This window comes from Choristoneura fumiferana, chromosome 12 (assembly GCF_025370935.1).
Source record: "Choristoneura fumiferana chromosome 12, NRCan_CFum_1, whole genome shotgun sequence".
NCBI lineage: Eukaryota > Metazoa > Arthropoda > Insecta > Lepidoptera > Tortricidae > Choristoneura > Choristoneura fumiferana.
In genome coordinates, this window is record NC_133483.1 from 9,978,826 (window position 1) to 10,006,651 (window position 27,826).

General features: G+C 34.1%; 1 protein-coding gene across 3 annotated transcripts in view; it reads right to left on the reverse strand.

Annotated features, from left to right (window-relative positions):
* Positions 1-16,622: 16,622 nt before the first annotated feature.
* The window catches only part of Grip (Glutamate receptor interacting protein), a 279,195-nt gene continuing 267,991 nt past the window's right edge, over positions 16,623-27,826 (reverse strand). For 2 of the 3 annotated variants that reach the window (XM_074095242.1, XM_074095244.1), the window contains 11 exons: positions 27,403-27,504; positions 26,412-26,568; positions 24,956-25,182; positions 23,920-24,065; positions 23,355-23,709; positions 23,121-23,276; positions 22,869-22,997; positions 22,284-22,811; positions 21,746-21,945; positions 21,395-21,502; positions 16,623-20,494 (listed from right to left, as the gene is read on the reverse strand). In XM_074095242.1, coding sequence (XP_073951343.1) covers positions 20,423-20,494; positions 21,395-21,502; positions 21,746-21,945; positions 22,284-22,811; positions 22,869-22,997; positions 23,121-23,276; positions 23,355-23,709; positions 23,920-24,065; positions 24,956-25,182; positions 26,412-26,568; positions 27,403-27,504 — 2,180 coding nt within the window. In that variant the 3' untranslated portion in view covers positions 16,623-20,422. The remainder of the gene's footprint in view (positions 20,495-21,394; positions 21,503-21,745; positions 21,946-22,283; positions 22,812-22,868; positions 22,998-23,120; positions 23,277-23,354; positions 23,710-23,919; positions 24,066-24,955; positions 25,183-26,411; positions 26,569-27,402; positions 27,505-27,826) is intronic. The other variant, XM_074095243.1, reaches the window with a different exon arrangement.

The window sequence follows — 27,826 nt, forward strand, 5'->3', positions numbered from 1 at the left end:
ACACTTTACAGGCGCTTTTCAGCTGAGGGCGCTATTAAATTTAATACTAAAGAAAACTTAATTTTCTCATTTCACCGTCGAACAAATTTCGCGCGAAAGCCTCGAACGTTCCCGCGGCAATATTTAGGCTTAAGTGGGAATTTATTTTGCTCGAAATATCCTGGGATACCCTCCCGTTGCTAACTTGCCCGTGGATAAAGCGCTTTAGGTATTTACGAAATAACAGATTAAATGGAAAGAATTGCCCTTTAACTCACAGGGGTTTTCGGTACAGTTCATTTAGATACGCAAGTCGGTACCTATAAAAAAACATACTATGAGCGTATATTCAGTGTTGAGACTTCAGACTAAATATACGGAAATTATAGTGGAACTAAATCAAGGTAAGTAGGTATTATATAGGAAAAGAAAAAAAATATACAAAATTTACTTTCTGTCTAGATTTTTACAATGCATTTTTCATAGCAACCAGATAGGTATCGCTTTTATGGGTTATTTGCAAGACTAATGTCTAAGGTAAGATTTCTATTTTTATGGAAGAATAATCCTATTAATTAATTGTGTGTGTTAAATTGAATTAATGAACTATGTGAAAGTTTGGATGTTTAGATCCACGAATATTTGGATGTTTGTTACTTCATCAAAAATAAACGGCTCATTAAATTTACATTAAATTTGGCACACAGATAACATATAAGCTGAATTAACACCAAATAATATCCAGTATAAAAAACAAAAATCGCAGATGAAGTCGCGGGCGTCAGCCATAATGTTTACATATTTGAATATCGAAAGTTAAAATACCTACGGGTATATGTCGATGTTCAAAATATCGAAAATTAAAATATTGACCGTATCGAAATATCGAAAATTAAAATAACGAAAGTTTATATTGTCGAATGGTAAGATAACCTACATTCAATGTATCGAACATATATTAATCTACAAAAGTGACATCGAAAGATATAAATATTGAAATACACTACTCACCGAATACCTAACCTATGTATGAACTTTCACGTGACAGGGTCGACGGAGCGGTCGGCAAGTGCTAAAAATTACTAGATTATGTAAAATAAATGCTATTAACAGAAAGGAGCAATAAATAAAGCAGATTTGTAGTACGATATTTTAATTTTCGAAATTCAAATATGTTGACATTTACAACTTAGATATATTGGCTATCGATATTTTTGCTTATTCGATATTTCAATCTTAGACATTTTGACCATAGGTATAACAACTTTCGATATTGAAATACAATCGATATTTTAATTTTCGTTATTTTGAACATCGGCATTTTAAGCGTAGGTGTTAGAAGTGGCAACACTACTCTCGCCTGCTCTCTTGCCTCCGACACTCAAACACGGCGTGTGTCGTTCTTTGTTATTTAATTGTTTTTATTTAATAAATACGAAAAAACCGTAATGGATCGCGTGTGTTAGGTAATTAATCATACCGCCCTCCAAGCTATAACAGTAGGTATTTTAAATTTCGATATTCAAATATGTAACCGTCATAATATCACGCTTTCAAAGATAATTTGAAAGAAATTTGTCGACATCTTTTACGTGATTCTCTTAAACAACAATATAGCCATCTTTCACCATTCGGGTGCAAGGTGAAAGAAGATCTCGCGGCAAAACAGAGATTAGTCGCGAACAAACAACCAACAGTCCATCCCGACCCCGTACCTGTCTCACTTTTTATCTACGAAGATGACTAATGGCATTTTTTTATTATTTCCCTCTAGAATTCCTCCAGATAACGGATTGTGACAGCAAAAGGGGTTGCCAAGTCGTTGTACTTTAAATTTTCGCGGGAAATTTTGGTTGGGCATATATTTTTTAACCATCTCAACAATAAAGTTGCCAAAACAATGTAAAACATAATTAAATAAGAAAAGACAAAAACAAGGTCACTAATTCACTAGTTATTGTTTGCTGTATTGCTCATTTTCTATCACTGACATAATTTATAAAATAAAAGATGGAAAATAATGAAACAGTGATCAGCATTCGGTTATCCACCTCATGCAAAGACACAACAAGTATGTGAATCATTTCATCTATTTCAGACAGTAAGCGCTCGCTCATTTCTGTAACATAACTAGGTATCTCCTGTATGGTATGGGTACCTTCTGCACATAAAAATATTTTTCTCAAACATGCTCGGAAATGTATGCGTTAATGTCACGAAATGGAGACATGAAGTTTCTCATTTATGGCTCCCTACCACCTCCCTACATAACTTCTTGGCCTAGGCCATGAAGTATGTATGAAAATCCATTATTGTCCGCTGCTCTAACTTTTTAATTTTTACTTACTAACATTAAACTGACAAAGGAAAAATTACGAACAGCCAACCACCACTACTCTATAAGCATTTGCGATACTGCGATGCGATGCGATGCGAAGCGATGCGAAGCGATGCGAAGCGATGCGAAGCGATGCGAAGCGATGCCAAGCGATGCCAAGCGATGCCAAGCGATGCCAAGCGATGCCAAGCGATGCCAAGCGATGCCAAGCGATGCCAAGCGATGCCAAGCGATGCCAAGCGATGCCAAGCGATGCGAAGCGATGCGATGCGATGCGATGCGATGCGATGCGATGCGAAGCGATGCGATGCGATGCGAAGCGATGCGATGCGATTGGATGGATGGATGGTTGGATGAAATATTTCCTCACATTGTTCGAGAAAAGCACTATACAAGCCTCGGCCAGAACAGGGATTGCTGGACTCGTTTTATCCGGCCTCGTCTACGACTCAGCCGTCTACCCCGAACTCGTCCATCAATCCCTTACTTCATGGCCTCTGCAGTAATGTACTATTGCAAGTTCTGAATATACCGATATAATGGTCCGTTAGCATAGTAATAGGCAGACGTAAGGTTCGCAACAATGTAGGCGATATTCACGCCTTTTCACAACTTTTAATACCTTTTATGGACCGAAATAACCAACCAGGTTATTGCTTTTTTTACTTTCCAGGAATGAGTATTGCACGCTAATTAAATTTTTCTCATTCCTTGGTAACAAATTACTTTTAGGTAAAATAAATTTAAACACTGTGACAAAATGTTAAGTGAACTTAATTAGATTTATGAGTTAGTAAACATCTAATAAAGTAGGTATACATTTACTTTTACTTAATTAAAATATTACAAACGGGACTTATCACGCTAAGCACACGAGTAATATTTACATCGACGTTTCGACCAGATTGCAGTGGCCAAGGTCACTAGTAAACTGGAGTGTGGGGTCTCAAGTCTGCCTAGCAGCGCGAGTCCTTCGAACTACTCGCAACCAACCGGGACGATGGATATAAGCTTTCATTTTCGTGGAATCCTTTTATAAATAAGTGTTGGCTTCGGGATGAATGTTCGGAGGGACGGTCGGTAGTTTGAACTTCGAAGGACAGACTTGACACCCAACACTTTAGTCTACTCGTGACCACGGCCACTGTAATGTGGTCGAAACGTTGAGGTAAATATTACTCGTGTGTTTAGCGTGATAAATCCCATTTGTGGTATTTTAATCATGAGTGAAACATTATAATATTTACTTTGTTAATAACTAGCTGTTGCCCACGACTTTGTGTGCGAAGGATTCGCTTACTGCTAAGCTTATAGGTAGATTCATTCATGATGACGCATGCTGTAGTTCTTGTTAAAATGCCATTAATGGCTAATTTCAATTGGCTAATTCTTCAAGGATGGCACCAACAAGTAGGTATACCCTCGGGGACAACCTTCTGGTCTTTTAATATTATGTATGCCAAATTCATGGGCATCGGTTCAGTAGCTAAGGCGTGAAAGTAGAAAAAACAAACAAAATTACTTTCGCATTTATCATCATCATCATGTCAGCCGAAAGACGTCCACTGCTGGACATAGACCTCCCCCAAGGCTCTCCACTCAGACCGGTCTTGTGCTTTCCGCATCCACCGCGATCCCGCGATCTTAACTAAGTCGTCGCTCTATCTTGTTGGAGGCCTACCGACAGCTCTTCTCCCGGTCCGCGGACGCCATGCGAGAACCTTCTGGCCCCATCGGCCATCAGTCCTGCGAGCAATGTGCTCCGCCCACTGCCACTTTTGTTTCGCAATTCTTCGGGCTACGTCGCATTTATAATATTAGTAAAATACACTTAAGTTATTTATTTTTTTATTTATCATATTATTTTTCAGACATTGTTGTCTTTGTAGTCCTCAATTCATTTATGAAATGTAAAGAACGAAATATTTGGTGTAGTTTAATGCACGAAAAATGGCTGGTCACTTTGCTGATGACTTTCACTGAACTCCGGGACAGAATAAAACAAATGCATCGCCAACAAGTAGGTACTCCATGAAAGCTTGTTGAGATTTAAATGGCCGCCCGTCACACCGACTCTCTAAATCTCGTTAACACGGTATTTGGAAACTCCTGAATTTGAATTTGAAGAATAAAAATCGGCTGCGAATAGTGTTTTTTTATCTTTGTATCTGTCTCTTTCTAAAACGCTTTTCTATTTGCAGAAAGCATAGCGCTACATGCATGCGACGTCACGTCACATTCTAGTATTTCTATCTCTGTCTAATCTCGAATTTTAAAGGTAGCTTGAAAATTATTTTTTCTTTCGATAACACGCATTAATAAGCTGTGTTTTACAAATTAAATAAAACAGTCAAATTCCGTATTATGCCGAGTGTCAAAAACTGAGTAAGTATGTGTTAAAATAATAAACAGTGTACAATTGCAAGTAAAAATCTACAAAAAGCATTACTTATGATTATTGTTAGTGTATGGTAGCGTTGATTAGTATTTTTTTTATCTATGATCCTGAAATTTAATGTCTGCTTGTTTGCTTTTGTTCAAATGAGAAACAATTAATTAATGCAAGCGTTCCTTGTGATGTTGTTTAGGTATGAAAGCGCAAATTTCTGCACGAAAAACACATATTGGGTAGATATCGACGGATCTCTGCTCCAACGTCGTAGGTAACCTATATGCAATTGGAATATCTACTTTAGAATGTGTATCTAAAACGGTCGTAATTAGAGTTTGACTCAGAGACCCGTCGATATGCGAAGTGCAGGCGTAGTTGTCTTGTATTTGTGGTAGCGGAGAGGTAATGTAAAAGAATAATTACTTCACTGAGAAAAACACACATGTATGTATGTATCTGGGAGAAAATTATCTTTTTACATTGGTTGTTCAACCGTCGCCTTAGACGTGTCAATTATCAAGTGTTGCTCGACGAATGACAAATTTATTATTTTTTACACTATAAATACTGCCCCAGAAAAATTCAGCTAGCGCAATCTACCATTATCTAGAACCCTGTACAGCGATATCTAGTAGAATACACAATTAACAAACTAATGTACTTCACTGTTATAGACAGTTGAACATATTCTATATCAATCCTTCGATCGTTACTACATTCAATTAAAACACTTTTGTATTTACATTATTTGAGGGGATTTGCAGGGCTTTGTTACGCTTTGGTGTGATTAGTGTCCGTTTTAAAGTTAAATGAGATCGGTGTTAATGTAATGGAGGGTCCTACGGTAATTGATTCTGAAATAATCCGGTCTGCGATAAAATTTGCGTTTTAATCCCCAACTTGTCACTGCTTTTATAATGAAGTATTAATTAGTTTTACCCGGTTGACTTGGAAACACTCCCACAAAACAAACCATCCTCAAATAAATACAACATATAATTAGATGGGACGAACATTTTCGTATTTCCGTTTATGAAATTTGAATCACTGAAAGATCTCAAAATTTACTTGTATATTTTATTAATGGCGTGGTGCTACAACAACTCGATTTTTTTGTTTATGCAAAACGTCACATGGTAGGCCGTGTAGATGTAAAAGTTACTTTATAGAAATGTGTGATACACCCACACAACATACTGTGATAAAAATAAAGTTGTGTTAAAGTTGTGATGTGTATAGATATCATTTCATAATATTGTAAATCTGTTTAAAAAAATATACCTCGTTGAGTTGCTTGCCGGATTCTTCTCAACAGAGGTTTTTCCGAACCGGTGGTAGTTTTTTTTTTGACATTCATAAAAGCTTGTGTTGGCCTAAATTGAATAAACATATTTTGACTTTGACTTTGACCCTTAAATCAGTTATTATTGTTTTGACAGCCTCTATGTATGTTTATGGAATGGAACGGTCAGTCATTCAGGAGTCATTCAGAGTTCGTTCGACGATTATTCAAAAACGATCCGGGTCAGAGCGGAGCTCTCGGTTGCAATTTGGTATAAATAAGTAAATCTAAAGTCATCTCAGTGATATTTTAAGAGAAGACGTTTGTACGGTATCAGTAACGTGAAATTGTAATGGTAAAGTCAGTCGTGGTTTAATTTCGTCATCAAAACATCAAAACCTAAAACTTTCATCAAGAACCGAGTAATTTTTAAATAATATTTAGGTAACCGTTTTAATATTATTTGGTGATTCATTTAAGGTGAAAGATCTACTATTTTAGGAACAAATATTATTTATTAGGTCGCCGAAAATGTATTTATTAGGTGATCAATAAAATCATACCCATTAATAATAGGCTTGTAGAAGCGCGAGCATAGATCTTATTACATTCTACTTCACTAACAATGAGGCAAAGAAAAAAGGAACTGAAATTAAATAGAAATGAACAAGTTAACTGAGAAAGAGTAAAAATAGGTTATTTCTTTTTCAGCATGCATTATTAAAGACGAAATGAAAAGACGTGGTGGCCGAGTGGTTTCATCTATGGCCTCTCAAACAGAGGATCGTGGGTTCAAACCCCGGCTCGCACCTCTGAGTTTTTCGAAATTCATGTGCGGAATTACATTTGAAATTTACCACGAGCTTTACGGTGAAGGAAAACATCGTGAGGAAGCCTGCACATACCTGCGAAGCAATTCAATGGTGCGTGTGAAGTTCCCAATCCACACTGGGCCCGCGTGGGAACTATGGCCCAAGCCCTCTTGTTCTGAGAGGAGGCCTGTGCCCAGCAGTGTGACGTATATAGGTATGATGATGCATTATTTACAACTAAATAACTAATTTTACTAACAAAAAAATTAAAAGACAGATATTATACTATCTCTAGAATTAAGTATTAATGTAAAAGCCATGTAAAATAAGCAGGAAAAAAAATGCTTTTTAATTATTTTTATTATATATTATATATTTTTATCTCTTTAGCAAGGTTAAAATTAGGAAGTAAAAATGTCTCATGTTTTTTTATCAAGAAAAAGTTGCTTCTCGTGAACGTCTTACTAAAAATTCATCAGATATAATCTAATGCAGCTAAGCAGCTGAAGTGCTTGAGATACCGTGCAGTAAAGTTCTTCACAGATAAATTAATTAAAAATAAGCCTTCAGTATCAACGGCATCTAGCAGCGCCCTAAGTATAATCAATGTGTATTTGATAGGAAATTGAGGTTAGTCGAAATCAAATGTTTCTGATGCAAATTTGTCAAACATTTATCTCTCATCCATGCACTATACCTATATGTAGTGCAAGAACGAGAGATAAAGGTTCCCTTTGATTCTTAAACGCTAGCTAAACTTGGATTTTGTTTTATCTTTATCTATCGCTTTGGATTTTCTTTCAGATCTAGACAAAATATGAAGTTGATTATAAAATATTGTGAAACTTTAGGAGAATTATGTTTTCAAATGTTTTTTAACTGTTTTTTGATTCTGTGTGTGGTAAGCCGCAACTATCGGTTTAATTCCTAAGGGAGAATGTTAAATTAGGTACCATAAACCCAGAATTGATTAAAATATTGATTTATCAGCCAGAAGACATCCACTGTTAAGCAAAGCCCTCCTGAGAACACCTAAATTAACCATAAATCGCCATTGGCATCCAATGCTAGCCCGCAACTCTCGCGATGTCGTTAGTCCACGTAGTGGGAGGTCTGCTCTGCCAATGCCTTGCTTTCTAGTTCGTGGTCGCAGCTCGAGAACTTTTCTTTCTCAACGATTATCTCTTCATAGAAATTGTCGTTCATAATATATATAAATAGGTAAATGTATTTTGGTAAAACATATCGAAAAGTTCAAAAAGTACATGTTGTTTTCAAAATATATTCCCCATGAATAAACGAATTCTCTCCACAGACATTCATTGGGCCAATGGTGCAATAGGCCACGAAACTATGTATAACTTGTTATATTGGTGATGGCATTGTGGAAATCTAATTAGGTATAGCTACCTATGAACATAATTATTTGAGACCTGGCTCTTTATGATCGCATTATTAGACTTGACTTGTTTTAATTGACGCTGGTTTTGCTTTGCCTCTGCTCTTTAAATCAAAAGCCAAGTTCTATTTGAACTTAATCCAGATCCTCCACAGAAAGGTAAGATAGAAACTCAATCACTATCCACAACCTTAGCAACATTTGAAGTTGTGATCACTGCCTTACATTTAAACGCGTTAATGTAGATTCAAACTTCCGTATTAATCCACCCAGTACTAATCAGGACTGGTAGAGCTCACGATTTACCTTCCCAGAATCAGATGCTGATTACCTGAAATAATTAATTATTTAACGTTCGTAATAGGATGGCTCGTACAAATTACTATTGAACGTAAAGTGTTAGCGCGTTAGCTACCCGCTGTCAAAGCCAAAACTTTATCAGGGTGTCGCTTACGCACATGTCCGTTCCAATTTCTGAAAAACTATGACAGCACTAGGGTGAAAGTCACAAAAACTCGTTTAATATGATTTAATTAAAATAAATATGTCACTACCGCGATGATACAAAGCGTCGAAAAGTAGACAATAGGCATACGCTCAACATATTACGTTTAATCGAGTTATGGCTTCAAAATGTCGACTTGTTTTTTGCATAATGCCCTTATTATGTTAGAAAACAAACAAAGCTCACGGAATTACGTGTCAGAAGTAAACCAAAATCATTATATTTCATTTGGTTTAACCATTTCTCATAAACGTCTAACAATAATGACACTGTTTGCCATGCTAACGTGACGTCGCAGAAAATGAAAACTGTGTATGATTTTCGTAATGTGTTGTGTATGTGTGGTGTGTGTGCTGTCGCTACGTTGGAAGCATTTTTTTTTTGTTTGTGAGCTTAGACTTATCTTTACTTCCATAATGTATTAAAGCTTTTGTCTGCAAATTCATTTGTTTTCATAGAACAATGCAGAACTTGAACTCCGGGAAACATAATTTTTCTTGGATATTTAGAAATCTGAGTAAAAAGTTTAATTTAATCTTCACTTAAAATTTTCAAATATCCGATACGCAACCTCAGGTAGGTTAGGTATATATTTAGAAAACTGCCAAAAAAAATGTTTCCAGTGTTAATGCAAGTACAATTTATATAAGTATTTTCCTTTCGGGCAAAATATAAATAAATATGTCTTTTAAATCTTGTCATTTACTCTACGCGTTGTACTTTTATTTGGAGCGCCTTCTAATTTTTGTATAGCAAATAGGTTTGAACTAACCAATTAAGCTTGAAAACATTTACAGTTTTACTGTTAAGAAGACTAAAAATAAATCTAAATAAACAAATAAATAAATCTTTATGAACATTCATTAAAATTGTGTGGCAGCCGGTTAAAATGGTTAAACGGCATTAGCAGTAAAATTGCTGATAGCTAGGTAATAGAACACGCAGCACTTAAATAAGCTTCCATTGCAAAATTGTTGGAATATAATAAGATTTCTTAGTATAACAAAAGGTAGCTTTATTATTATTATTTCGACATTTAATTTTAATCGGTTACAAGAATGTAAATACACGACGTGTTATTTTTAATTTCCATGCACTTTAACGTAACATTCAAAAGATCAAATTTAGTTAATTTATCTAAGACACACTTGAGAGTTAACTCTTTCTGTTTAAAAAAAGATAATCAATAATTAAAGTAAGTAATTAATTTTAAGCATTAAAACAGTGAAAAAGTTCTTAAGTTAAGTTTTTTTTTAATCCATAGTTAAAACGTTTTTAACTCGCACATTGTCATACTTAACCAAAGAACCGCGTAATTGACATATCGAAATTGTAAATAAGTTAAAGTTATTCTAATAATTAGCATTTTTTTTCCCGTTTGTTTTAATCATTAATATTGCATCATATGCCACTATGTGCATACCTATTAAAAACAGGTTTGTTTTGTTTGCGAACAAGGAAGACCTTTGGAGATACTCTGAGCATACTTCTTTAGTGTTGCTGATGAGAACACGCGTCCTTGTACTTGTAAATATTAATTTGTATCTCTTTGCATCTAAATAAATATACTTGAAAAGTTTAATTAAAGCAAATGTATCCATACATGAGATTATTAGTGCTTGACATTTATAAGGTTTAGTACTTCATTAGAAAAAATAAAGCTATTGGGATTACTTTGTTGTCTGTTTTTTAAAACCCTTTTCATCAAAATAACAAATCCGTAAGTTAGTCCCATTTCTTTGAAACTGTTACAAAAATTAAACTGAAGGCAACTAAATCAAGAGATAGAGTCACCGAAAAATGCGTTATTAAATTGCACGGCGGTGGTCTTATTATTATTCATTATAGCGGTTATAGCACATTTAGTAGAATATTTTACCAAAGATATTTTTTTTATCTGTACCTACCTAACTATGTAGTCGTTTTAGGCGTTATAAACTAAAAGATTATAAAATAGCAATGCTTTGGAAAACCATTTTGCTCATTGCATTCTTGATATTTAGTACTACGCTTGCTCAGACAACTCAAAACGGCGCCATTTCAATAGTCACTGAAAATATCAAAAGATACTTAGCACCTTTTTGCAGCTTTTGTGGAGATATGGGGGTTCCCAGTCATAAATGAGTTTTCATTGTTTCAAATCAATTAACATTTATGAAAAAATACTAGAAGACCATAATTATTATGTGTTATAGATATTTTGAAAAGAGTTAAGTATAACATTGAAATAAATAATTTAATGGACGAAGAAGTCTTATTTCAATTCATTTTAAAAAGAGAAAATAAAGGAAAACTTTCAAACAAAACAGAATAACTGTTGATATGACTTGTTTTTTTAACACGCTTATATTAGCTTAACTTGTATTATTGTGTATATAATATAATATAGCTATGTTGATGACCAAGGAACTACAATTAACGTAAAATATAAATAGAGTAATTAACAATTTTTTTATTCTTCCTTCCCTAAAGCGACGGAATACACCACACCTTCCGACCAGAAGTCGGAGCGCAGGAACAACTGCTGGGATGACGCCATCCACCTGATCTGATGATGAAGACGGAAGCTGGAACTGGAACTCCAAGATAAAATGCCGTTACTTAGCCGTGTTCAGGCTTGCTAGAATGGTCTTAAGGTGTATTTTGACTAAAGGTGGCCATGATCTGATGATGGAGCAGTTAGGAAGTTACCATTAAAACGTGTTTTTTAAGTTTCTTAGACGATATGTACCCATATTATAATAAATACAAAAATCGGAAAGTAAAACTTCCGAAGTTTATTAATACTTACCTTTAAAATAATATAGTATTCTTAACTTTAACATATATAGTTACAAAACCTAGGTAACGATGCCAAAGTATAATTATAATAACTGAGTAACTAATGAGCTGCGTTAAAAAAGAATTAATTCCTTAACTAATATTATGTATTTCGGCACCATTTAACTATTTTGCAGTAGGTAATATATTTTCACTTCTCATGCTCTTTAAGTATTTTTTTTAATTTACTTTGGAAACTCCTAAACAATCAGAGTGTTTATGAATGGAGAAGGATTATCGCCTTTTCAGTGATTTTTGTATAGACAGTTGTAAGGTCGTAAAAATAACCTCAAAATGACAACTTTGCAAAAATATAAAAAAACACGACTTAATTTCGGGTGTAGTTAATGTACGACTTGTTAATGCACGCTTAATAATGCACGGCCTGATAATCCGTGCTTATGAGCATTATGTCTTCCGATTATCATGCCTTATGATTTCCGTGATTGAAATAAAAAAAAAATAACGAAGGGCAAGAGCGGCGAGCGCTGTTGCTCCAACCTAACCCGGCCAGGTCGGATCTGCTCCGACTATATCGATCTCGCTCGCTGCGCTCGCTCGATCCGCGGCGAAAAATGTCTATTCATTGAATCGATTGGATTCAGATTATCACGTCGTACATTATCACTACGTACATTACAGGCTTGATAATGCGCGACCATGATAATGTACGGCATGATAATTGGAAGCAATAATGCTTCGGATTATCACGTCGTACATTATTGCGCGTACATTCCGAGTTGTACGTTATTGTTTCCCTTAATTTCGTGAAACACAATTAATGATTACGAATATAACTATTTATCGTTAATACCCGTAAAAGTAACAAATTTGGAGTTGAAATAAAAAATACAAAAACACTCCAAAAAATCAAACAGAATATATCTATATATTATATCTTTTTTTATTTTTTTCAACAAACAAGCTGAGATATGTGGTGCATAGGGGAAATTCGTGTCTGTACCGTTGTCCAGCAGTGGTGTAGCGGTATAGCACGCAGCACGGAATGCCGAGGACCTGAGTTCAATTCCCAGTGCTGGTCTTATTTTTCTGGCTTTTCTGTGCATCTATATTTCAGTTTGTATTTTCAATTTAGGTTTTACGGGATGACCGTAAAAGTAAAAATTTGGAATTGAAATAAAAAAAATACAAAAAGATTCCAAAAAAACAATGTTTATTTGAGCAGAACGTCATTTTTACCAGCTTTTATTTAGTTTCACCTGTTCCGTTGTCTGTCTGTCTGTCTGTAGTCAAATCTTGCAAGTTAAATTTGACCAACTTTCAGTAGTCAGATTGACTTGAAATTTGGAATACTTATGTAAATTGCGTGATAATACAAATATAATCTATATAATCTAGTAGTGACATTGTGGTAGTCCAGCCAGGATCGTCTCCGCAGAACGGAACTCTTCAACGGTTAATAGCATCGACTTGAAATTTGGTATGCCAATGTAGTTTGGGTGACAATGCAAGTACAGTCAACAAAAAGTACAGTCAGCAAAAAAGCTTGTATTAGAAATATTGTTTTATGGTTAGGTTATTTTTCCTTCCGTTTAAACTGAAAAGTAGAGTGTTTAACATGAGACTAAACAACCATAATGACACTCAAACTATAGCCACCCTTGCTCTGCTCGGGTGGCTAAACATATCTCGTGTCATTATGGCTTTGTTAGTCCCTTGTTGAACAATCTACTATACTGTCTTACTTATAACAAAGTGTTTTATTTTTATTATTGTTACTATTCACTATTATTCCATTTCATTAGCTTACTTTTTCTGGTGTACAATAAAGAGTCCTTGTTGCGTAGAAAGCAATAAGTAATACCTACATACGTCTTTTGCATCTTTTAAAAAAAAACCTTTTTCCAAATGGCTTCATTAAACCTGTCTCCCACAGTTTAAAGTTGCATCTTAAAATAACCTCGTTTAACATTGCAATCATCGTTCGAACGGGAAAAAGTACCCTTAGTTAGATGCAAATCCCCCATAAATTGCGGGGGCGGCGACGGATTCGGGACATTAATTTGTGGGAAATCGCTTGGAAAATGGAAATTTTGTGCAGCCTCTGGCAACACCGGCAACACACACTTTGCATGTGGTTCGATCGAGGTCGCAACTCGCGCAATCGAAAATCACACGTGTGCTAATGGGGGAAGGGCGTGAGAATTTGTTTCATAGTTTACCAACGGTGTTATGTTGTATAAAACGTGTTGCTTGCTGAAGACGTGATGAGAATATTATTACTTTTTAATGAGGATCAAGGCTTATTATTGATAGGACGAGCATAATATTTTTTAAGGAAATTAATGCTTTGATTTTCGAAACCAGTTTTGCTTGGCTTTTAAAAAGGTTAGCCAAGAGTTGGAATTAAACCCTGTTTTAAGTATTTTTGACCGTTTTTATTTCTTGCTGCTATCTATGATAAAACAAAAATATAAATTTTATTGGACTGTTTATTTGTTTATAGGTGGTTACCACCAACCTAACTACAAATTACCTAACAACGTACAGATATTTGTAGTTAAAAATATGAACTACTTTATTAAAATAAACTGCATTAATATTTAGCCTTATTATCCCTGAATAACACGGAAAATCTTGGTAAACTGTAAAATGACCACCTGATACAAACGAAATTTTAGGCAATAGCCAAATAGTTCAATACAAAGCAATTACCGATACACCGTTAATATCGTGCGATTAAATGATAAGTGATTTCATTCTATCGTACTCATTAAAGTTAGTTAACTTTAGATAACACTTACCCTGTATTCTACCACTTTGTTAAATTCCTATTATTTTAAAAGAGTTATCTATGATGCGATCTCTGTTTATTTTGTTCGTCTAAACACAGACGGTATCAAATAATTGTATCGATCACATATTAATAACAGGAACTTAATAGAGCATGGTGAAACAAACCCTTGATGTTACTATTTATTTATTTTGCAACGTAACTGTTGGAATATCAACGACGGGTTAAACATTCAAAACGCTTTATATCCGTCAACATTCCGAAACCAAAAACAATAACCCTCAAAACAAACGCTTTAAACTTTCCCTCCTGCAAAAAATACTAGTTCCAACATTTCCAGCGTTCAAAATTCACAGTCGAGTGGACCTGATTGACGCCTGATGGCCACCCTTGCCCAGTCACGCGTCCCAGGCCAGTGTAATCGGTTCAGGCGGCTTATCAGAGGATTTTGTCCACCGATTATACGCGTATTAACGGAATTTGAGAGCCACGCGCTGTTTTGTGCGATAAATTTTGGCTAATCTGCATTTTGGATTCGGCTTTACATCGGTGCCTAATTTAGTGTGTCCATACACACATAGACACATAGATTTTTCAACACATTATTTTCTAAGTATAAATCATTATTTATACGTTCATAATCATCAAATCATCACTACTTTGAAAAATCTCGTATCTCAAATCAATACGTCAACAAATTTGACCCTTAAAACAATGTTCATTAAGTTCACTCGGAAAGACCATCGATTTTGAGATACCAGCTTTTTTCAAAGTAGTGACCATATTAATTACATTGCAAATAACCTGTAGGTACTTACACAGTTTAATTTAAGCGTATCGTACGCGCGCTCGCAATCGCAATTAAAATCTTTTTTACCATCATCCTAAATTGTTTGGCAGAAAGATATAGTGAATGTGTCTGTATCTCCGAGCGGGTTGGCAGGACGTTTTTGGAAATACATTAGATAAAAAAACCGGCCAAGTGCGTGTTGGAACGCCCATAATAGGGTTCCGTAGCCATTACGAAAAAATTAAGTAATATTTTTCCAAGGATTTCGTATTTTATACGGAATCTTCCAAGTTTAGGTATATTTTATACTATTACCTTAGGCTGCTATTTACTCTTAAACTACTAATAATTTTCAAGCAAACTTAGCCGTTATAGTTTTTCTTGAAAGTTTTATACATTTAGTTTAATACCATCCTGAATTTTTTCAAATTTTCCCACCCTCCGGTTTAGGTTTTAGAGGGGGGGGGGGGGACGCTCGATTTTAATGAAAATTTTCACTTTAAACTTGAATATTTCGCAAACACATCACTGAATCGAAAAATCGTCCTAGCAAACACCTAATGATTTTAAAAGACCTATCCAACGATACCCCACACTATCGGGTTGCATGAGAAAAAAAAACTTTACGTCTATGGGAGGTACCCAAAAAAAATTTTTTTAGAATTTTTAACTATTTTATTTTGTCGGCATAGTTTACTTATATATCCGTGCAAAATTACATCTTTCTAGCATTGATAGTCTCTGAGCAAAGCCGCGGACGGACAGACAGACAGACATGGCGAAACTATAACGAGCAAGAATAACGGGTCTCTATTTACAATTTTGTACCAGAAGTGACCCTTTTTAGGGTTCCGGAGCCAAAATGGCAAAAACGGAACCCTAAAAAGAGTCCCTTCTGGTACAAAGTTGTAAATAGAGACCCGTTATTTTTGCTCGTCGGTATACTTGGCCAGACTCAGCTGTAGTTTAAAAGGCATCAATACCTACTCATAGGGCTTATCTTCAGTGCTGCATTTGTAAATGTCAGTTTTCTACATATAAAAAAAAAACTGTTTTCTGCTGAAAATTCCGTTATTTAGCAAGGAAAAATTTTGCACGTACGTGCAAACATTGCAAGTAAAATAAAACCTTGTAAACCAACTATACATCACTAGTCCATAGCAAGACTATGGGTATTTTGTGTACTCCTAAAGATAACGGTTTAGATGAAAACAACGATTGAGAATTTATATACTTACTGTTGGTTATGGTGCTCCCGCACTGGCTGTTATAAGTGTTATATAACGTTATAAAACAATTGAAAATACGACGAAACAGTTTAAGAAAAGGTAGGTAGTGCCCCACCTTCTTTTTTTTTCGTCTTGGCAACAAAAGAAAAAAAAGAATGTGGGACACTAGGTACCTACCTTTTCTCGAACCGTTTCGTCGTATTTTCAAATGTTGTATAACGTTATATAACACATAACCACCAGTGTGGGAGCACCCTTACGTTTAGCAACAAATAATTATAAGAAGATCATGATTCATGATCTAAAATAATAACAGTGAAATAATCACGCATATTTTTTATTTGGTATTTTAGGTCTGAGCTCCTAGGTCTAGTTCAATCAATACATTAATTGACAGTTAAAAGTACTTACAATGAAGGGTACAAAAATAAAATGTAATAATCACTATCTACATCTAAAATAACATGGACTGTTTTTAATTTGTCTTCACAAATTCACAATTGAGTTAGTACATTATATTCAAACATGTCATAAATGCAGATGGCAGTTGTACCAGTAAAGCCATGTGAGGCACCTGTACGCAATTTTCAGTAATTAATTCAAGGATACAAGTTTTTATTAATTGAAAAGAAAATTAAATGTATTCTGTTGTAATAAACCTTTGTTATCGAAATATAAAATTTCAATTCAAATTATATTTTTTATGTTTATTTACACTTTTAATTGACAAGGTAAATGCGGACATTTGAGAAAGCGAATGCGAAAGGTTGACAGGCAAGTGTAGGTACGCCAAAAGCAAAACGTACACACGTAAATTATAATACACATAGATCAAATGTAAATATACAATCCTCGTAAAAAAAATCTGTTACGAGAGATTCCCACATGACTCTACGAGTAAATACTTCTTTAATACTAGCCGGCTTAATGTGTGTTCACTTTCGAATTCAGCATAATATCTGAAGCAAGTACCATATAGATGTACAGTCAGCATAAGGGTCTGTTCCCTTTAAGGAGAGTGAGACTGAAACGTAAAGAATCCGACGAATTCAAACTCACCCTCTTAATGTGATAATGTGATTGCTAAATTTCGCACGTCTCCAGCAAAGCAGAGCTCCTATGAAAGTCCTATGGAATTTTTTTTCGGCTTCGTCTTTAAGAGTTTAAAGACGAAGCCGAAAAAAATTGCCAATGAGTATGTTCACTGAGCAATTGCCTAATAAAATGTGTGTATAAGGGTGGACATAATTAATTTAATGTTTGCTAAAGGGCATCCCTTTATAATATTGGCAATTGCTTTCAAGTATTATATCTTAAGTAGTCGATTCTGCAAGCCTTGACGTAGTCGAAATTCATCGAAAGAATGCAATACGCAAGTAAAATGTTCCCCTTACTAAACTTTTTCATTATAAATACAAATTAACAAACAATTAAAAAAAACTTTTATACAGTCCTTTAATGTTGTGACTGTCATTAATGATGAATAAATCTAGATTTAATAAACAATTATAAAAGTATGGTTCGGCTATCAAATCATGTCAAATAATAAAAAAAAAATAGTGTAAATGAAATAAATATTACTTAATTAATTTTAAAGACAGCCAAACAATTAGGTAAGTACAAGTGTCATGGAAACTTTTAATTAGGTACTTAACTTATTTAATATACATAAAATGTTACGTGTAGCCATGACGTAAACAAAACATAATCAGGATTAATATATTATGGAATTGAACATAATTATGGATGTTAAATTGTCTTTAATAATTATATTCGTATATTCCTTCAAACACCTTGCTAAAATTTCTCGTTTTACAGACAACAATGTATGGTTAATCTTTCATAATGCTAATTATTTGTAAACGATTAATGTATCTAACTATAATCTATCCAAATAGTTACTATCAGTCTGATGCCAACAACATACACTAACTAAATTACTGTATGTACATTTTACTATTTTAACTTTAAGAAGTATGAAATATACATAGAGGTGAAAGGTTTTGAGGATTTCATATTGCTTGAAATTAAAGATACAATATTATTTACAGTATACATAAAAAAGGACATGATTTTTCATCAAAAGCAAATTCACATGAATGTTACTGGCTATTTAAAATATTACATAATTATTTAAATAAAACAAAAACAAAACAAAACTGTTCATTAAAGCAATATTGTATCTGGAAATAATGTACAGTCGAGTTCATAAACTTGTGAGCTAAAATTTGATCAAAAATATCTGAACACGCTTCTACGCCTTTGACAATAGAGTTGAGTTCAGATATTTTTGATCACAATTTTGCTCACAAGTTTATGAACTCGACTGTACAACTCAATAATTTTTTTTTGCTTCGATTATAGATTATAATTTATTTTTGGAATTTCCATGAATGTATGTAGAGTATTATTAGGCAAGTTGTAATGTAGAAATCGCAAAAAACATTTGAAAAAAGCCAAGTTACTACAAGCCAAACTAATTTAGACATAATAATAATATACGAGCATTTTTGGAAACAACGTACATCGGAAAATGTAAAGAAAGATCTTGTTAATCTTTAAATGCGGGAACATAAATGTATGAAAATATGGCATATTTCCTTAGCAAATTTGGCTCCGTGCCTTTTATAATATTGTTTTAAACAAATAAGGTTTCCTGGTTATTTAAGTTTCTTTGTGAAATCCAATTGATAAATTGGTGTATTAAATAAAATTAAAATTATAAAAAAATACAGGCTCAACGAGAAGGAGAAATTCAGATATTTTTATACTATACAGTTCTTCTTTGGCATTTATTTTTTAAGCACATCTGTGGTTTATCTTTGTTCTGGGCTTTTTGAGGTAAATGGTAAAGCAAAATGGTGATTATTTAAAAAAATATTTGAGTTAGCAAAATTGTATCCAAACAAAGTTAAAATTTAGGTTAGGCTGTCCAACACTGACAAAATCATATAGGTAAGTGATTCAATTAGATTTGCGAATTCTGACTAATAAAATTAATGTATAACAAAAACTATCTGACAGTCTGTTATGATTCGGTTATTATTTTATAGGAACCGCTACCAATATAAATTTTGATTAAAAATATCCTTTTGAATTATCCTTTTCTGTAAAAGTACCATTCATTTTTCATCACGGAGACTAAAATGACATTTCATGTTTTCCTCGTTTTTTTATTTTGAATTAATATAGGTATGTCGACTTTGCTACAATCAGTTACTAATTAAATCAAAATACTTGTAGGCAGGATTGCAACCCAGAAACATGGACAGCCTGTTTTTATATTTACCATTAATTTATATTTAACACTTTAATTTCCGATAATGATCACTATGTTGTTACGATTGTTAATCAATGTCAATCTTAACTAACTCATCATATTATTATCCCGCCGTGGTTGATTTTATACCTGAATTCCAAAAAAGTCAGAGGTTTGAATCCACGATTATCTGTTGCAGAGGCCGTAGGTCCAAACTATTACTAAGATTACCACGGGCTCTCATCATTCTTACTATAAATAGTACGTTTACTTCTGTAGCTATTTAGGAAATAATTAATTAAAATATCTAGCCTAATCTTTACTTTACATTTAGAATCGTGAACTCCAATTCAAGTAGCACTCATTGCACGACAGGATCTAGCATTATATTTAAGTCGATTTATACATTGACTAATTATTTCATAACATTGGGTTATGTTTCACTATTGTACCAATTAATTTATGAATACGCAGAAACATCATGTAGGCACATACGGGATTAAAAAACAATTAGATATTACAATTTCAACATCCCTTTAAACTTGAACCTATCTATTTTAGCTTCACTATCATAAACGTGGTGATTATATCACTATTTACAACATTAGATTCTACTATATTCAACATTAATAATTAGTAAAGTTATTTAATAGTCGGTTAGAACCCTGATGTTTTTCCATTCGTTAGTTTTATGAGTATATTTTAGCTTTCTTGAATAAGCTATTTTATGCGTAAATTTTTAGCTTCATTCAATCTTCATATAACACTAAATTTTATTGTTAAACGTCATGTTATTACCATTGTTTTTCAAACTATGTGGTCCATGCTCTTTCGTGTAATTACACTAAAGCCGGGTTATGCACTAAATGGTCTTAGTCACGATACTACTGTCACTCGGACTGGAACCACCATCCAGCCTTTGATTTTTGAGGTCCTGAAACCAAAAACATAAAAATATTTTTATTTCAACTCTCCAGATTTTAAAAGAACAGTGGAAATCCTATTAGAGACAATGCAATTAATTCTCTGTTAAATAATTGTGAAAGCATTGTGCACAGTACAAAGAAATACTGTGGCACATAAAACTAAAATAAATAAGAAAATATAATATCATGGGACACCAAATTGACCTAGTCCCAAACTAAGCAAAGCTTGTACTATGAATACTAGGCAACGGAACAACATACTTATGTAATGTATATAGATAAATAAATACTTAAATACTCATATTAAACATCCAAGACCCGAGAGAAAATATTCGTATTATTCATACAAATATTCGCCGCCCCGGCCGGTGATCGCACCCGGTACCTTAAGCTTCGTAGTCAGGTTCTCTAACCACTTGGCCAACCGGTCGTCAAACCATTTATAACTACATCAACATCATTCGGCACTTTTAAATAATAATAAAATTGAAAGTATTATAATAAAAAAATATCAGTGCCTCTAGTAAATAGGAGAACAAAACGAGTCATTTCCTTTAATTTATTTTGCACCATTAGATGCAGATCGTCAAACTAAACAAATCACCAAAAATGATATCTATAGCTGCCTCCTAAAGTAGTATTTTCGATATCTTATATAAGTCTGAGCGCTGGCTATTGTCCCAGTACGAGTAGTTGCCGTCTTTCATTTAATGTCATTAGCAATATAGAGGAAACAGCAATGTGTTAAGTACCTATCGGGCATTAGCATATCAAACACTTAGACATACTATAACAAATTCTGGGTAAAGCACAGTTCTTTGTAAAGCGCCCTTGCATTTGCGAAAAAAATGGGGCAAACATTGCGGGTTGTTCTTACATAGAAATAATGAGCGATATGTAATACTTACCCTAGAAGTAGCGAGCCGTTGTACGATAATTTCCAGGCGATCACCTGCCGCTGCTATGAGAGGGACTGTAAGACAACAGTCGTAATCAACTGTTCTGGTACCGTTAACCTGGAATTTTAAATTGTAAGTTCAAGTATATTTTACTATTTATATTTTTATTGAGTTTGATATTATATTTTAAATATGTAGTTCTCATTAGCTTGACCCCATATCTTGTAATAGCTTTTTTAACTACGAAAGTCAAGCTTGAGATAAAACAAATAATTTGCTGAGCAATTTAGTCAAACAATTAAATATTCTAGAATACAACAATCATGTTAACTATTACTTAAAAACTAGGGTCAATTATACCTGTAGAATCCTGTCAAAAGGCCTTAATAGTCCCACTATGTCAGCGGGTCCCCCTTTCCTGATACGATTAATGTACACTCCTCGCTCGTACAAGCCGTCAGAGACGGAGAAACCGTAGTCATCATAAATGGCATCTTTGTACAAAATCACATGGTGGATGGAGCCGCGAGCTGGGGATAGAGTCTCGCTGCTGTAAAGGCCTGTCAAAAAAAAACAAATTTTAAGAACGTAGTGCAACTGGAAGAGAAGACCGAAATAAAATTATTTTAACCAAACTAACGATAACGTTAATAGCAGTTCACTTCAAATAGTCAAGAGACTGGCAGAAGAAAGGGTAAGTATAAGTTGCAATTATTCCACTTTCACTTTAGTGACTTTAAAATTTTGATGACGATGATAGAATATAAAATAAAATAGAAGAGAAGAGAATATAATAGCTACCAGTCCATATTGAAAATGCCATAGTGTAGGCTATGCATGTCTGAAGAGAAGTCTGTTTTAACAAATTATACAGTTTTGCACAACAAGTTTTGCTTACTTGGTACATCATTTTCATAAACAGGGCTTGTCGAAAACTGGAAACTGGTTCCTGGTACACTGGGTTTATGTGGTGATTTTTGAGGTGTAGTGACAGTGTAAATGCCATTATTCATGTAATCGTTGTCCCAATTAGGCCGCCTGCTTTTTGGCGAGACTACCCCATATGGTCCCATTTGTATGTAATCACATTTACAAGAGGACTTCTCCATATTGTGTAACTGACAGTCCTTCATATTCGTAGTCAGTATTTCTATTTGTTGGACATCATCTTCCCTTGTTATGTTTTGTTTATTTTTCAAAGTGTTCTCGGGAATTATGCACGTATTCTCATAATGGAAAGTCTTGAGTGAATTATTTAGTGAATAGTTTGGTAGAGGTAGATCGTTAACGCTGTAAGGTGCAGCTGAGTTGAAATGTGATGCCAGCAGTTTATCTTCGTCTGTTGGTGAATACGGCTGCTTATCTGCTAGACGACTTTTGTCAGGAACGGCGTATTCTATGACTTCAGAATTACCTGCAATGTTAACTAAATTATAACGTGAAAAATGTTTTGATAAATTTGAATTAAAAATTGACATCGTACCACAACTCGCACTTGTTCTGACTGGTGTGTTTTGATCCCAGGATTCTACAGCGCTGTCGTTAGATAAACCTGGACTGGACGTCGAATGACTGGAGTCTCTAGCACTTGATTCTCCACTTTCCATTGATCCTTAAAGAAAAAAAAATGTGTCAGGATTGATCACCAAATGAATAAATATCGGTTGTTTTAATATTATCTACTTTTCAATATTACAAAGTTTCAATAGATTATTGAGAAGAATATATTATTTACCAGTGACTTTCCTGCAAAGCTGCAATTGCACTCGCTGACCACTTTGTTGTAATAACTTAATAGCTTCTGATAATGGTTTATTCAAAACACTTTCTCCGTTTATTGTTAAAAGTTCATCACCTATTGCTAGTTTTCCACACTTTTCCGCGACACCACCTGAAATAAAACAGACCATTATTTTCGCATTTCACATTCAAGTTGCTTTGAAATAACTTCATTTATTTTCTTATTTACCTTCAACCAGGCCACTTAACAATACAGGCTGTGTGACGTCTTCACTTCCAGCGATTGTTAAACCTAACGGTCCATTTTCTTGCTTAATCAATTCAATCGTAAATACTGCAGTATTTTCATTACTGCCATGACTCCTTTCACTTTCTTTAGCACTATTATTAGGACTATCAGTATGGTGACCTGAGTCGTCACCGTTGTGTACAACTGCCTTTATTTCTATATTACTGAAACTCTGCAAAGCCAATTTAGCATTGTGCTTATGAATGTTTGACCAATCTTCTGTTAAGTCACGCTTTCTTATTTTTAGCGTAATTATATCATCTGGCGAATTTTGAAGTATATTAAATGCTGTATCCTGAAAACACAGTCAAATTGATTTTTTTCCCTGATTCAGTCAAAATTAAGGTGTAAAAGGTATGTCAGTTGTTTACAAAATGGATTATTCATAATATACAACTAATATGTTTCCTTGTTCGACGACGTATAAACTACCAACTAAATATTTTATATACAAAAACAACAAAGCTACGTGTATATAATAGCCAAGAAAGGGCTCACGACTTACTAAAGACAGGTTGTGTAAAGGCTGTCCGTTTATGGCCAGAAGTTGGTCTCCAGGGGCCAGTGCACCACTGCGGTGGGCTACAGAACCTGGTTTGATGTCAGATATAACCATCGGTTCTTCATTGCTAAGTAATTTCTGTTTACATCCTGCAAAAACAGTTTTATTAATGAAAAAATAGACAACCTTTTTTGTTGCTTTTTATACTTTGTTATTGTATATTTTTTATAGTTTTTGTTTTACAGTTTCTCAAGTCATTTGTGTTTGTGTTAAATATTTCGTTGTTGTTGTGTTGTTTCGTCAAAAGATAATATAATCGATACGTGTTTTTGCTTCCTGTCTATCATAACCATTTCTTCATTTTTCATTAATTGTGTCAGAATTTTTCATCCATACCAAAACCTAAGTTTAGTCTGGAGTATTAGCAATCTTAATCCGACGCCAGTAAATGAAACAACAAAATCGACACAGACGATGTAATACATTACGTTTATCTCATTGAAGAAAAGGAAAGTTAAAGAAGAAAACAATTATCATAAAAGAAAATACCGATACCCATAATAACTAGGTATCATGAAAAAAGCAAGCAAGATAAGTAATTGGACATGACATCGATATATGTTACGCTCGTCCATCGGATATCTTTGTGAGTCCGAGCAAAACTGTATCAAAACCAATATCGAAAATATTCGATTGATTGATGCATTACTTCGTGGAAGTCCATTATTACAAATATAAAGTCATATCAGCCGATCAACAATGAAAAATCTATTTTAACTTGAAACTAGAAAACACTTAAGTGATGTATTTGGAAACCTATATTTTATACAAAATAAAAAAGGATTGTCACTATTGTACTACACAAAATTTCAAATATCTTTAAGTGGCGGTAATATATGACATTAAGTTCCATTAATTTTACCGTCAAAAAATGTGTTGTAAAACTCCGCCACAAAAAGTTACACCGAAAATACCAACAATATGCAACTTCATCCAATAACGAAAACTAAACTAATTCATCTTTTATTTTACTACATACCTGTTATAGTAACACCAAGTCCCGCTGTGGTTTTAGCCAGTTTGACGTTAAATACTCCACTTGACGCTTCTATTGTATTGGGCATGCTAAACTCGACGTTTAGAGTCAGATACTTTGGATTATGCGAATCATTCCGCCTCTGCAAGATCTCATTTGCGACGTCCAGAGTCAAATTCTCGTGTCCATTGATAGACATTACTCTATCTCTAATTTGTAGGCAGCCAGATCTAGCAAAAAATGATAATAATGTATTTAGTTGCACCCTGAGCAATAGTAGCGACTTGAATTTTTGTAAATATAGATGTTTATAGAATAGGGGTTTGTTTCAACACCCATTGATTAACTTTATTTGATGCATAAATGTGATGCCGTCTCCGACTATTCGAATAAAACAAACAGAGGCGGCATCAGATTTATCCGTCAAATAAATTAAGGGGCTGTTTCACCACCCATTGATTAGTCTTAACTGACGGTTAAATGTGATGCAGTCTCTATTTGTTTTATTCGAATATATTTATAAATAGACGGAGACGGCATCATATTTAACCGTCAGTTAAGACTAATCAATGGGTGGTGATACGGGGGTAGTATAATATAGAATAAGTTAGTTTTAGTTCTATTTTTCACGTTCTTTTTGTTAATTATTGTATATATTGTGTGTTAATTATTTAAAAAAAACTTTAGTTCCGGGTAAGACATTACTTTGACAGCACTTTACTGTAGAGGCGACTACGAAATTCCTTAACTACCCTAAGGTTCTATGTCATTTGTACGGCTTTAAACATTAAAGACTTTTCTCACTTGTAAGTCAATTTCAAAGATTTGTCATAAACAAGTAAAATTCTTACTTAATTGAATACACATAGTCGTGTTTAGAAACTGTATAGAGCAAACTGTATACATATTAGTGGTCGGCGCGTCGACCAATGACAGAGGCCTGTAATTGGCGGTTTGCAAATGCTTAAATACGGTGGGAAAGGAGAACTAGCTCTCTTTTTTGCTTGCGGTCCTCGCGCTGGTAACATCGTAGGATTTTGTCACTAGGAAAATTTGCTAATCTGACGACGACGAACGCAATGATGATACCACTGAACCAAATGGGAATATCCTTCCCTCAAATCCGATATATATATATGTTGTGATCCGAACTAAGTATACAATGTGTACTTGTAATAAATTGATTCACTAAGTTCATTGCTAGATAATTAGTAGCGATTAAAGAAGGTAATATTGTTAAATTGCGGCCATCGAAGTATCACAAAAATTAAGGAAATTACCTCGTGGTTTAATTTTGGGTAATAACTAAATGTTTATAATGAGCCAAAGGCAAGCTTGAGTTTTATAAGACATCCACAAATTTAATGATAACTTAAAGACTTTTTCCAATAACTCTATTATGGTTGGGTTGATGAAGGAATTCTGTAAGCACGTCTCAATTAACACTATTCTTTCTTACCTATAAGCTGGTGATTGTACAGCAACATGAGATATCACTAAATTCGTGTTTTCCTCGTGGACTGCCAGTCCACTACTTTGACCTGGCGGGACCTCCAACTGGATATTCAAAGAGTCAGTGCGGCAAACTGCCATACTCATATAGTTCTGCTGACTATCTGTTGAGGAAATTCGTTAGAGATAAATTATATTATGTGGGCCCCGTTCAAATGATAACAACATTTCTGGATCTCTAAAAGTACTTTAATAAACTTGAAACTGTCTGAATTGTTTCGGCTTTATCGAAAATCACTTATTGAAAAACATTTTCAATTAATGAACCAAAAATAATCCACAGTAGTTAAATGAACATGAAGTTAGGCTAAATTAATAAAAAATAGAATGAAGAATGAACATTTATTTATCAACAAAACAAAATATATTCGTAACCGTAGTAGGTAACTTATCTCACTGCAGTTAAATATTATTTTTAATACAGAAGCAACAAAATTAAGCGATCACAGAGGTCATATTACGGACGTTTTATTGGCCGCCATAGCGACGTGAAATGTGGACCATTCTCAAATCCACCCCGTATTTATGCGGTCATAAAGTTAATTAATAACTATCGTTGTTTGTGGAGGAACGAGGGAAAATATATTGCTTTATTTTCCAGTACAAAATACAACGACGAGGAAAAAATATGATGAACGTTAAGCTTTAATGCGAATCGGCTAGTGTACTGCACACCAAAGCCATATTTATTTTCAAGAAAACCAAGGCGGGGGATTTTCATACTATATACCTAATTTAGTAAAGTAAAAGTCTTGCACACGCTAATTCCTAATAGTTGACACCATGCTGTCACGTCTATTGCTATTGTAGAACTAAAGTCAGTCCATACATTTGACATGTGACCATACCCAAATAACATAAAATGGGCATGATCCATTGAAACATGCAGATTTTTCTTTAATATTTTTTTGATAATTAAATAAAAAAACCTAGCTTACCATAGTCGTCCTGTAAGCCAAGTTTAGGCATAGAGCTTTGTCTATAATTTCTTTGTCTGTGTTTTTTCGCATTCAGCGTTGATGTTCCTGATATTGAATTTTCTGGAACAGATAAAACAAGGGATCAATAACATAACTGACATCAGGCGTTTGTATGTAACGTGTAGCTAATTCCCAAAGCGCTTTACATAGGTACATCGCCTATAGCATGGCACGTATCAATTAAATTCATAAATACATAAGATAGGCACAGCCTTATTCAGATCCCTTATTCTCCTGCATGGATCTTTAGGCCCGTGCTTTACGATTTCAACTTTATCTCTCAGAAGTAAGGTGGAAGTCGTTGTAACAGCCCTTCTGTATAGAGTATAGGTAATTTTCCCAATAGCTGTATGTTCACAGTTTGAGGGTTATAATGATTATA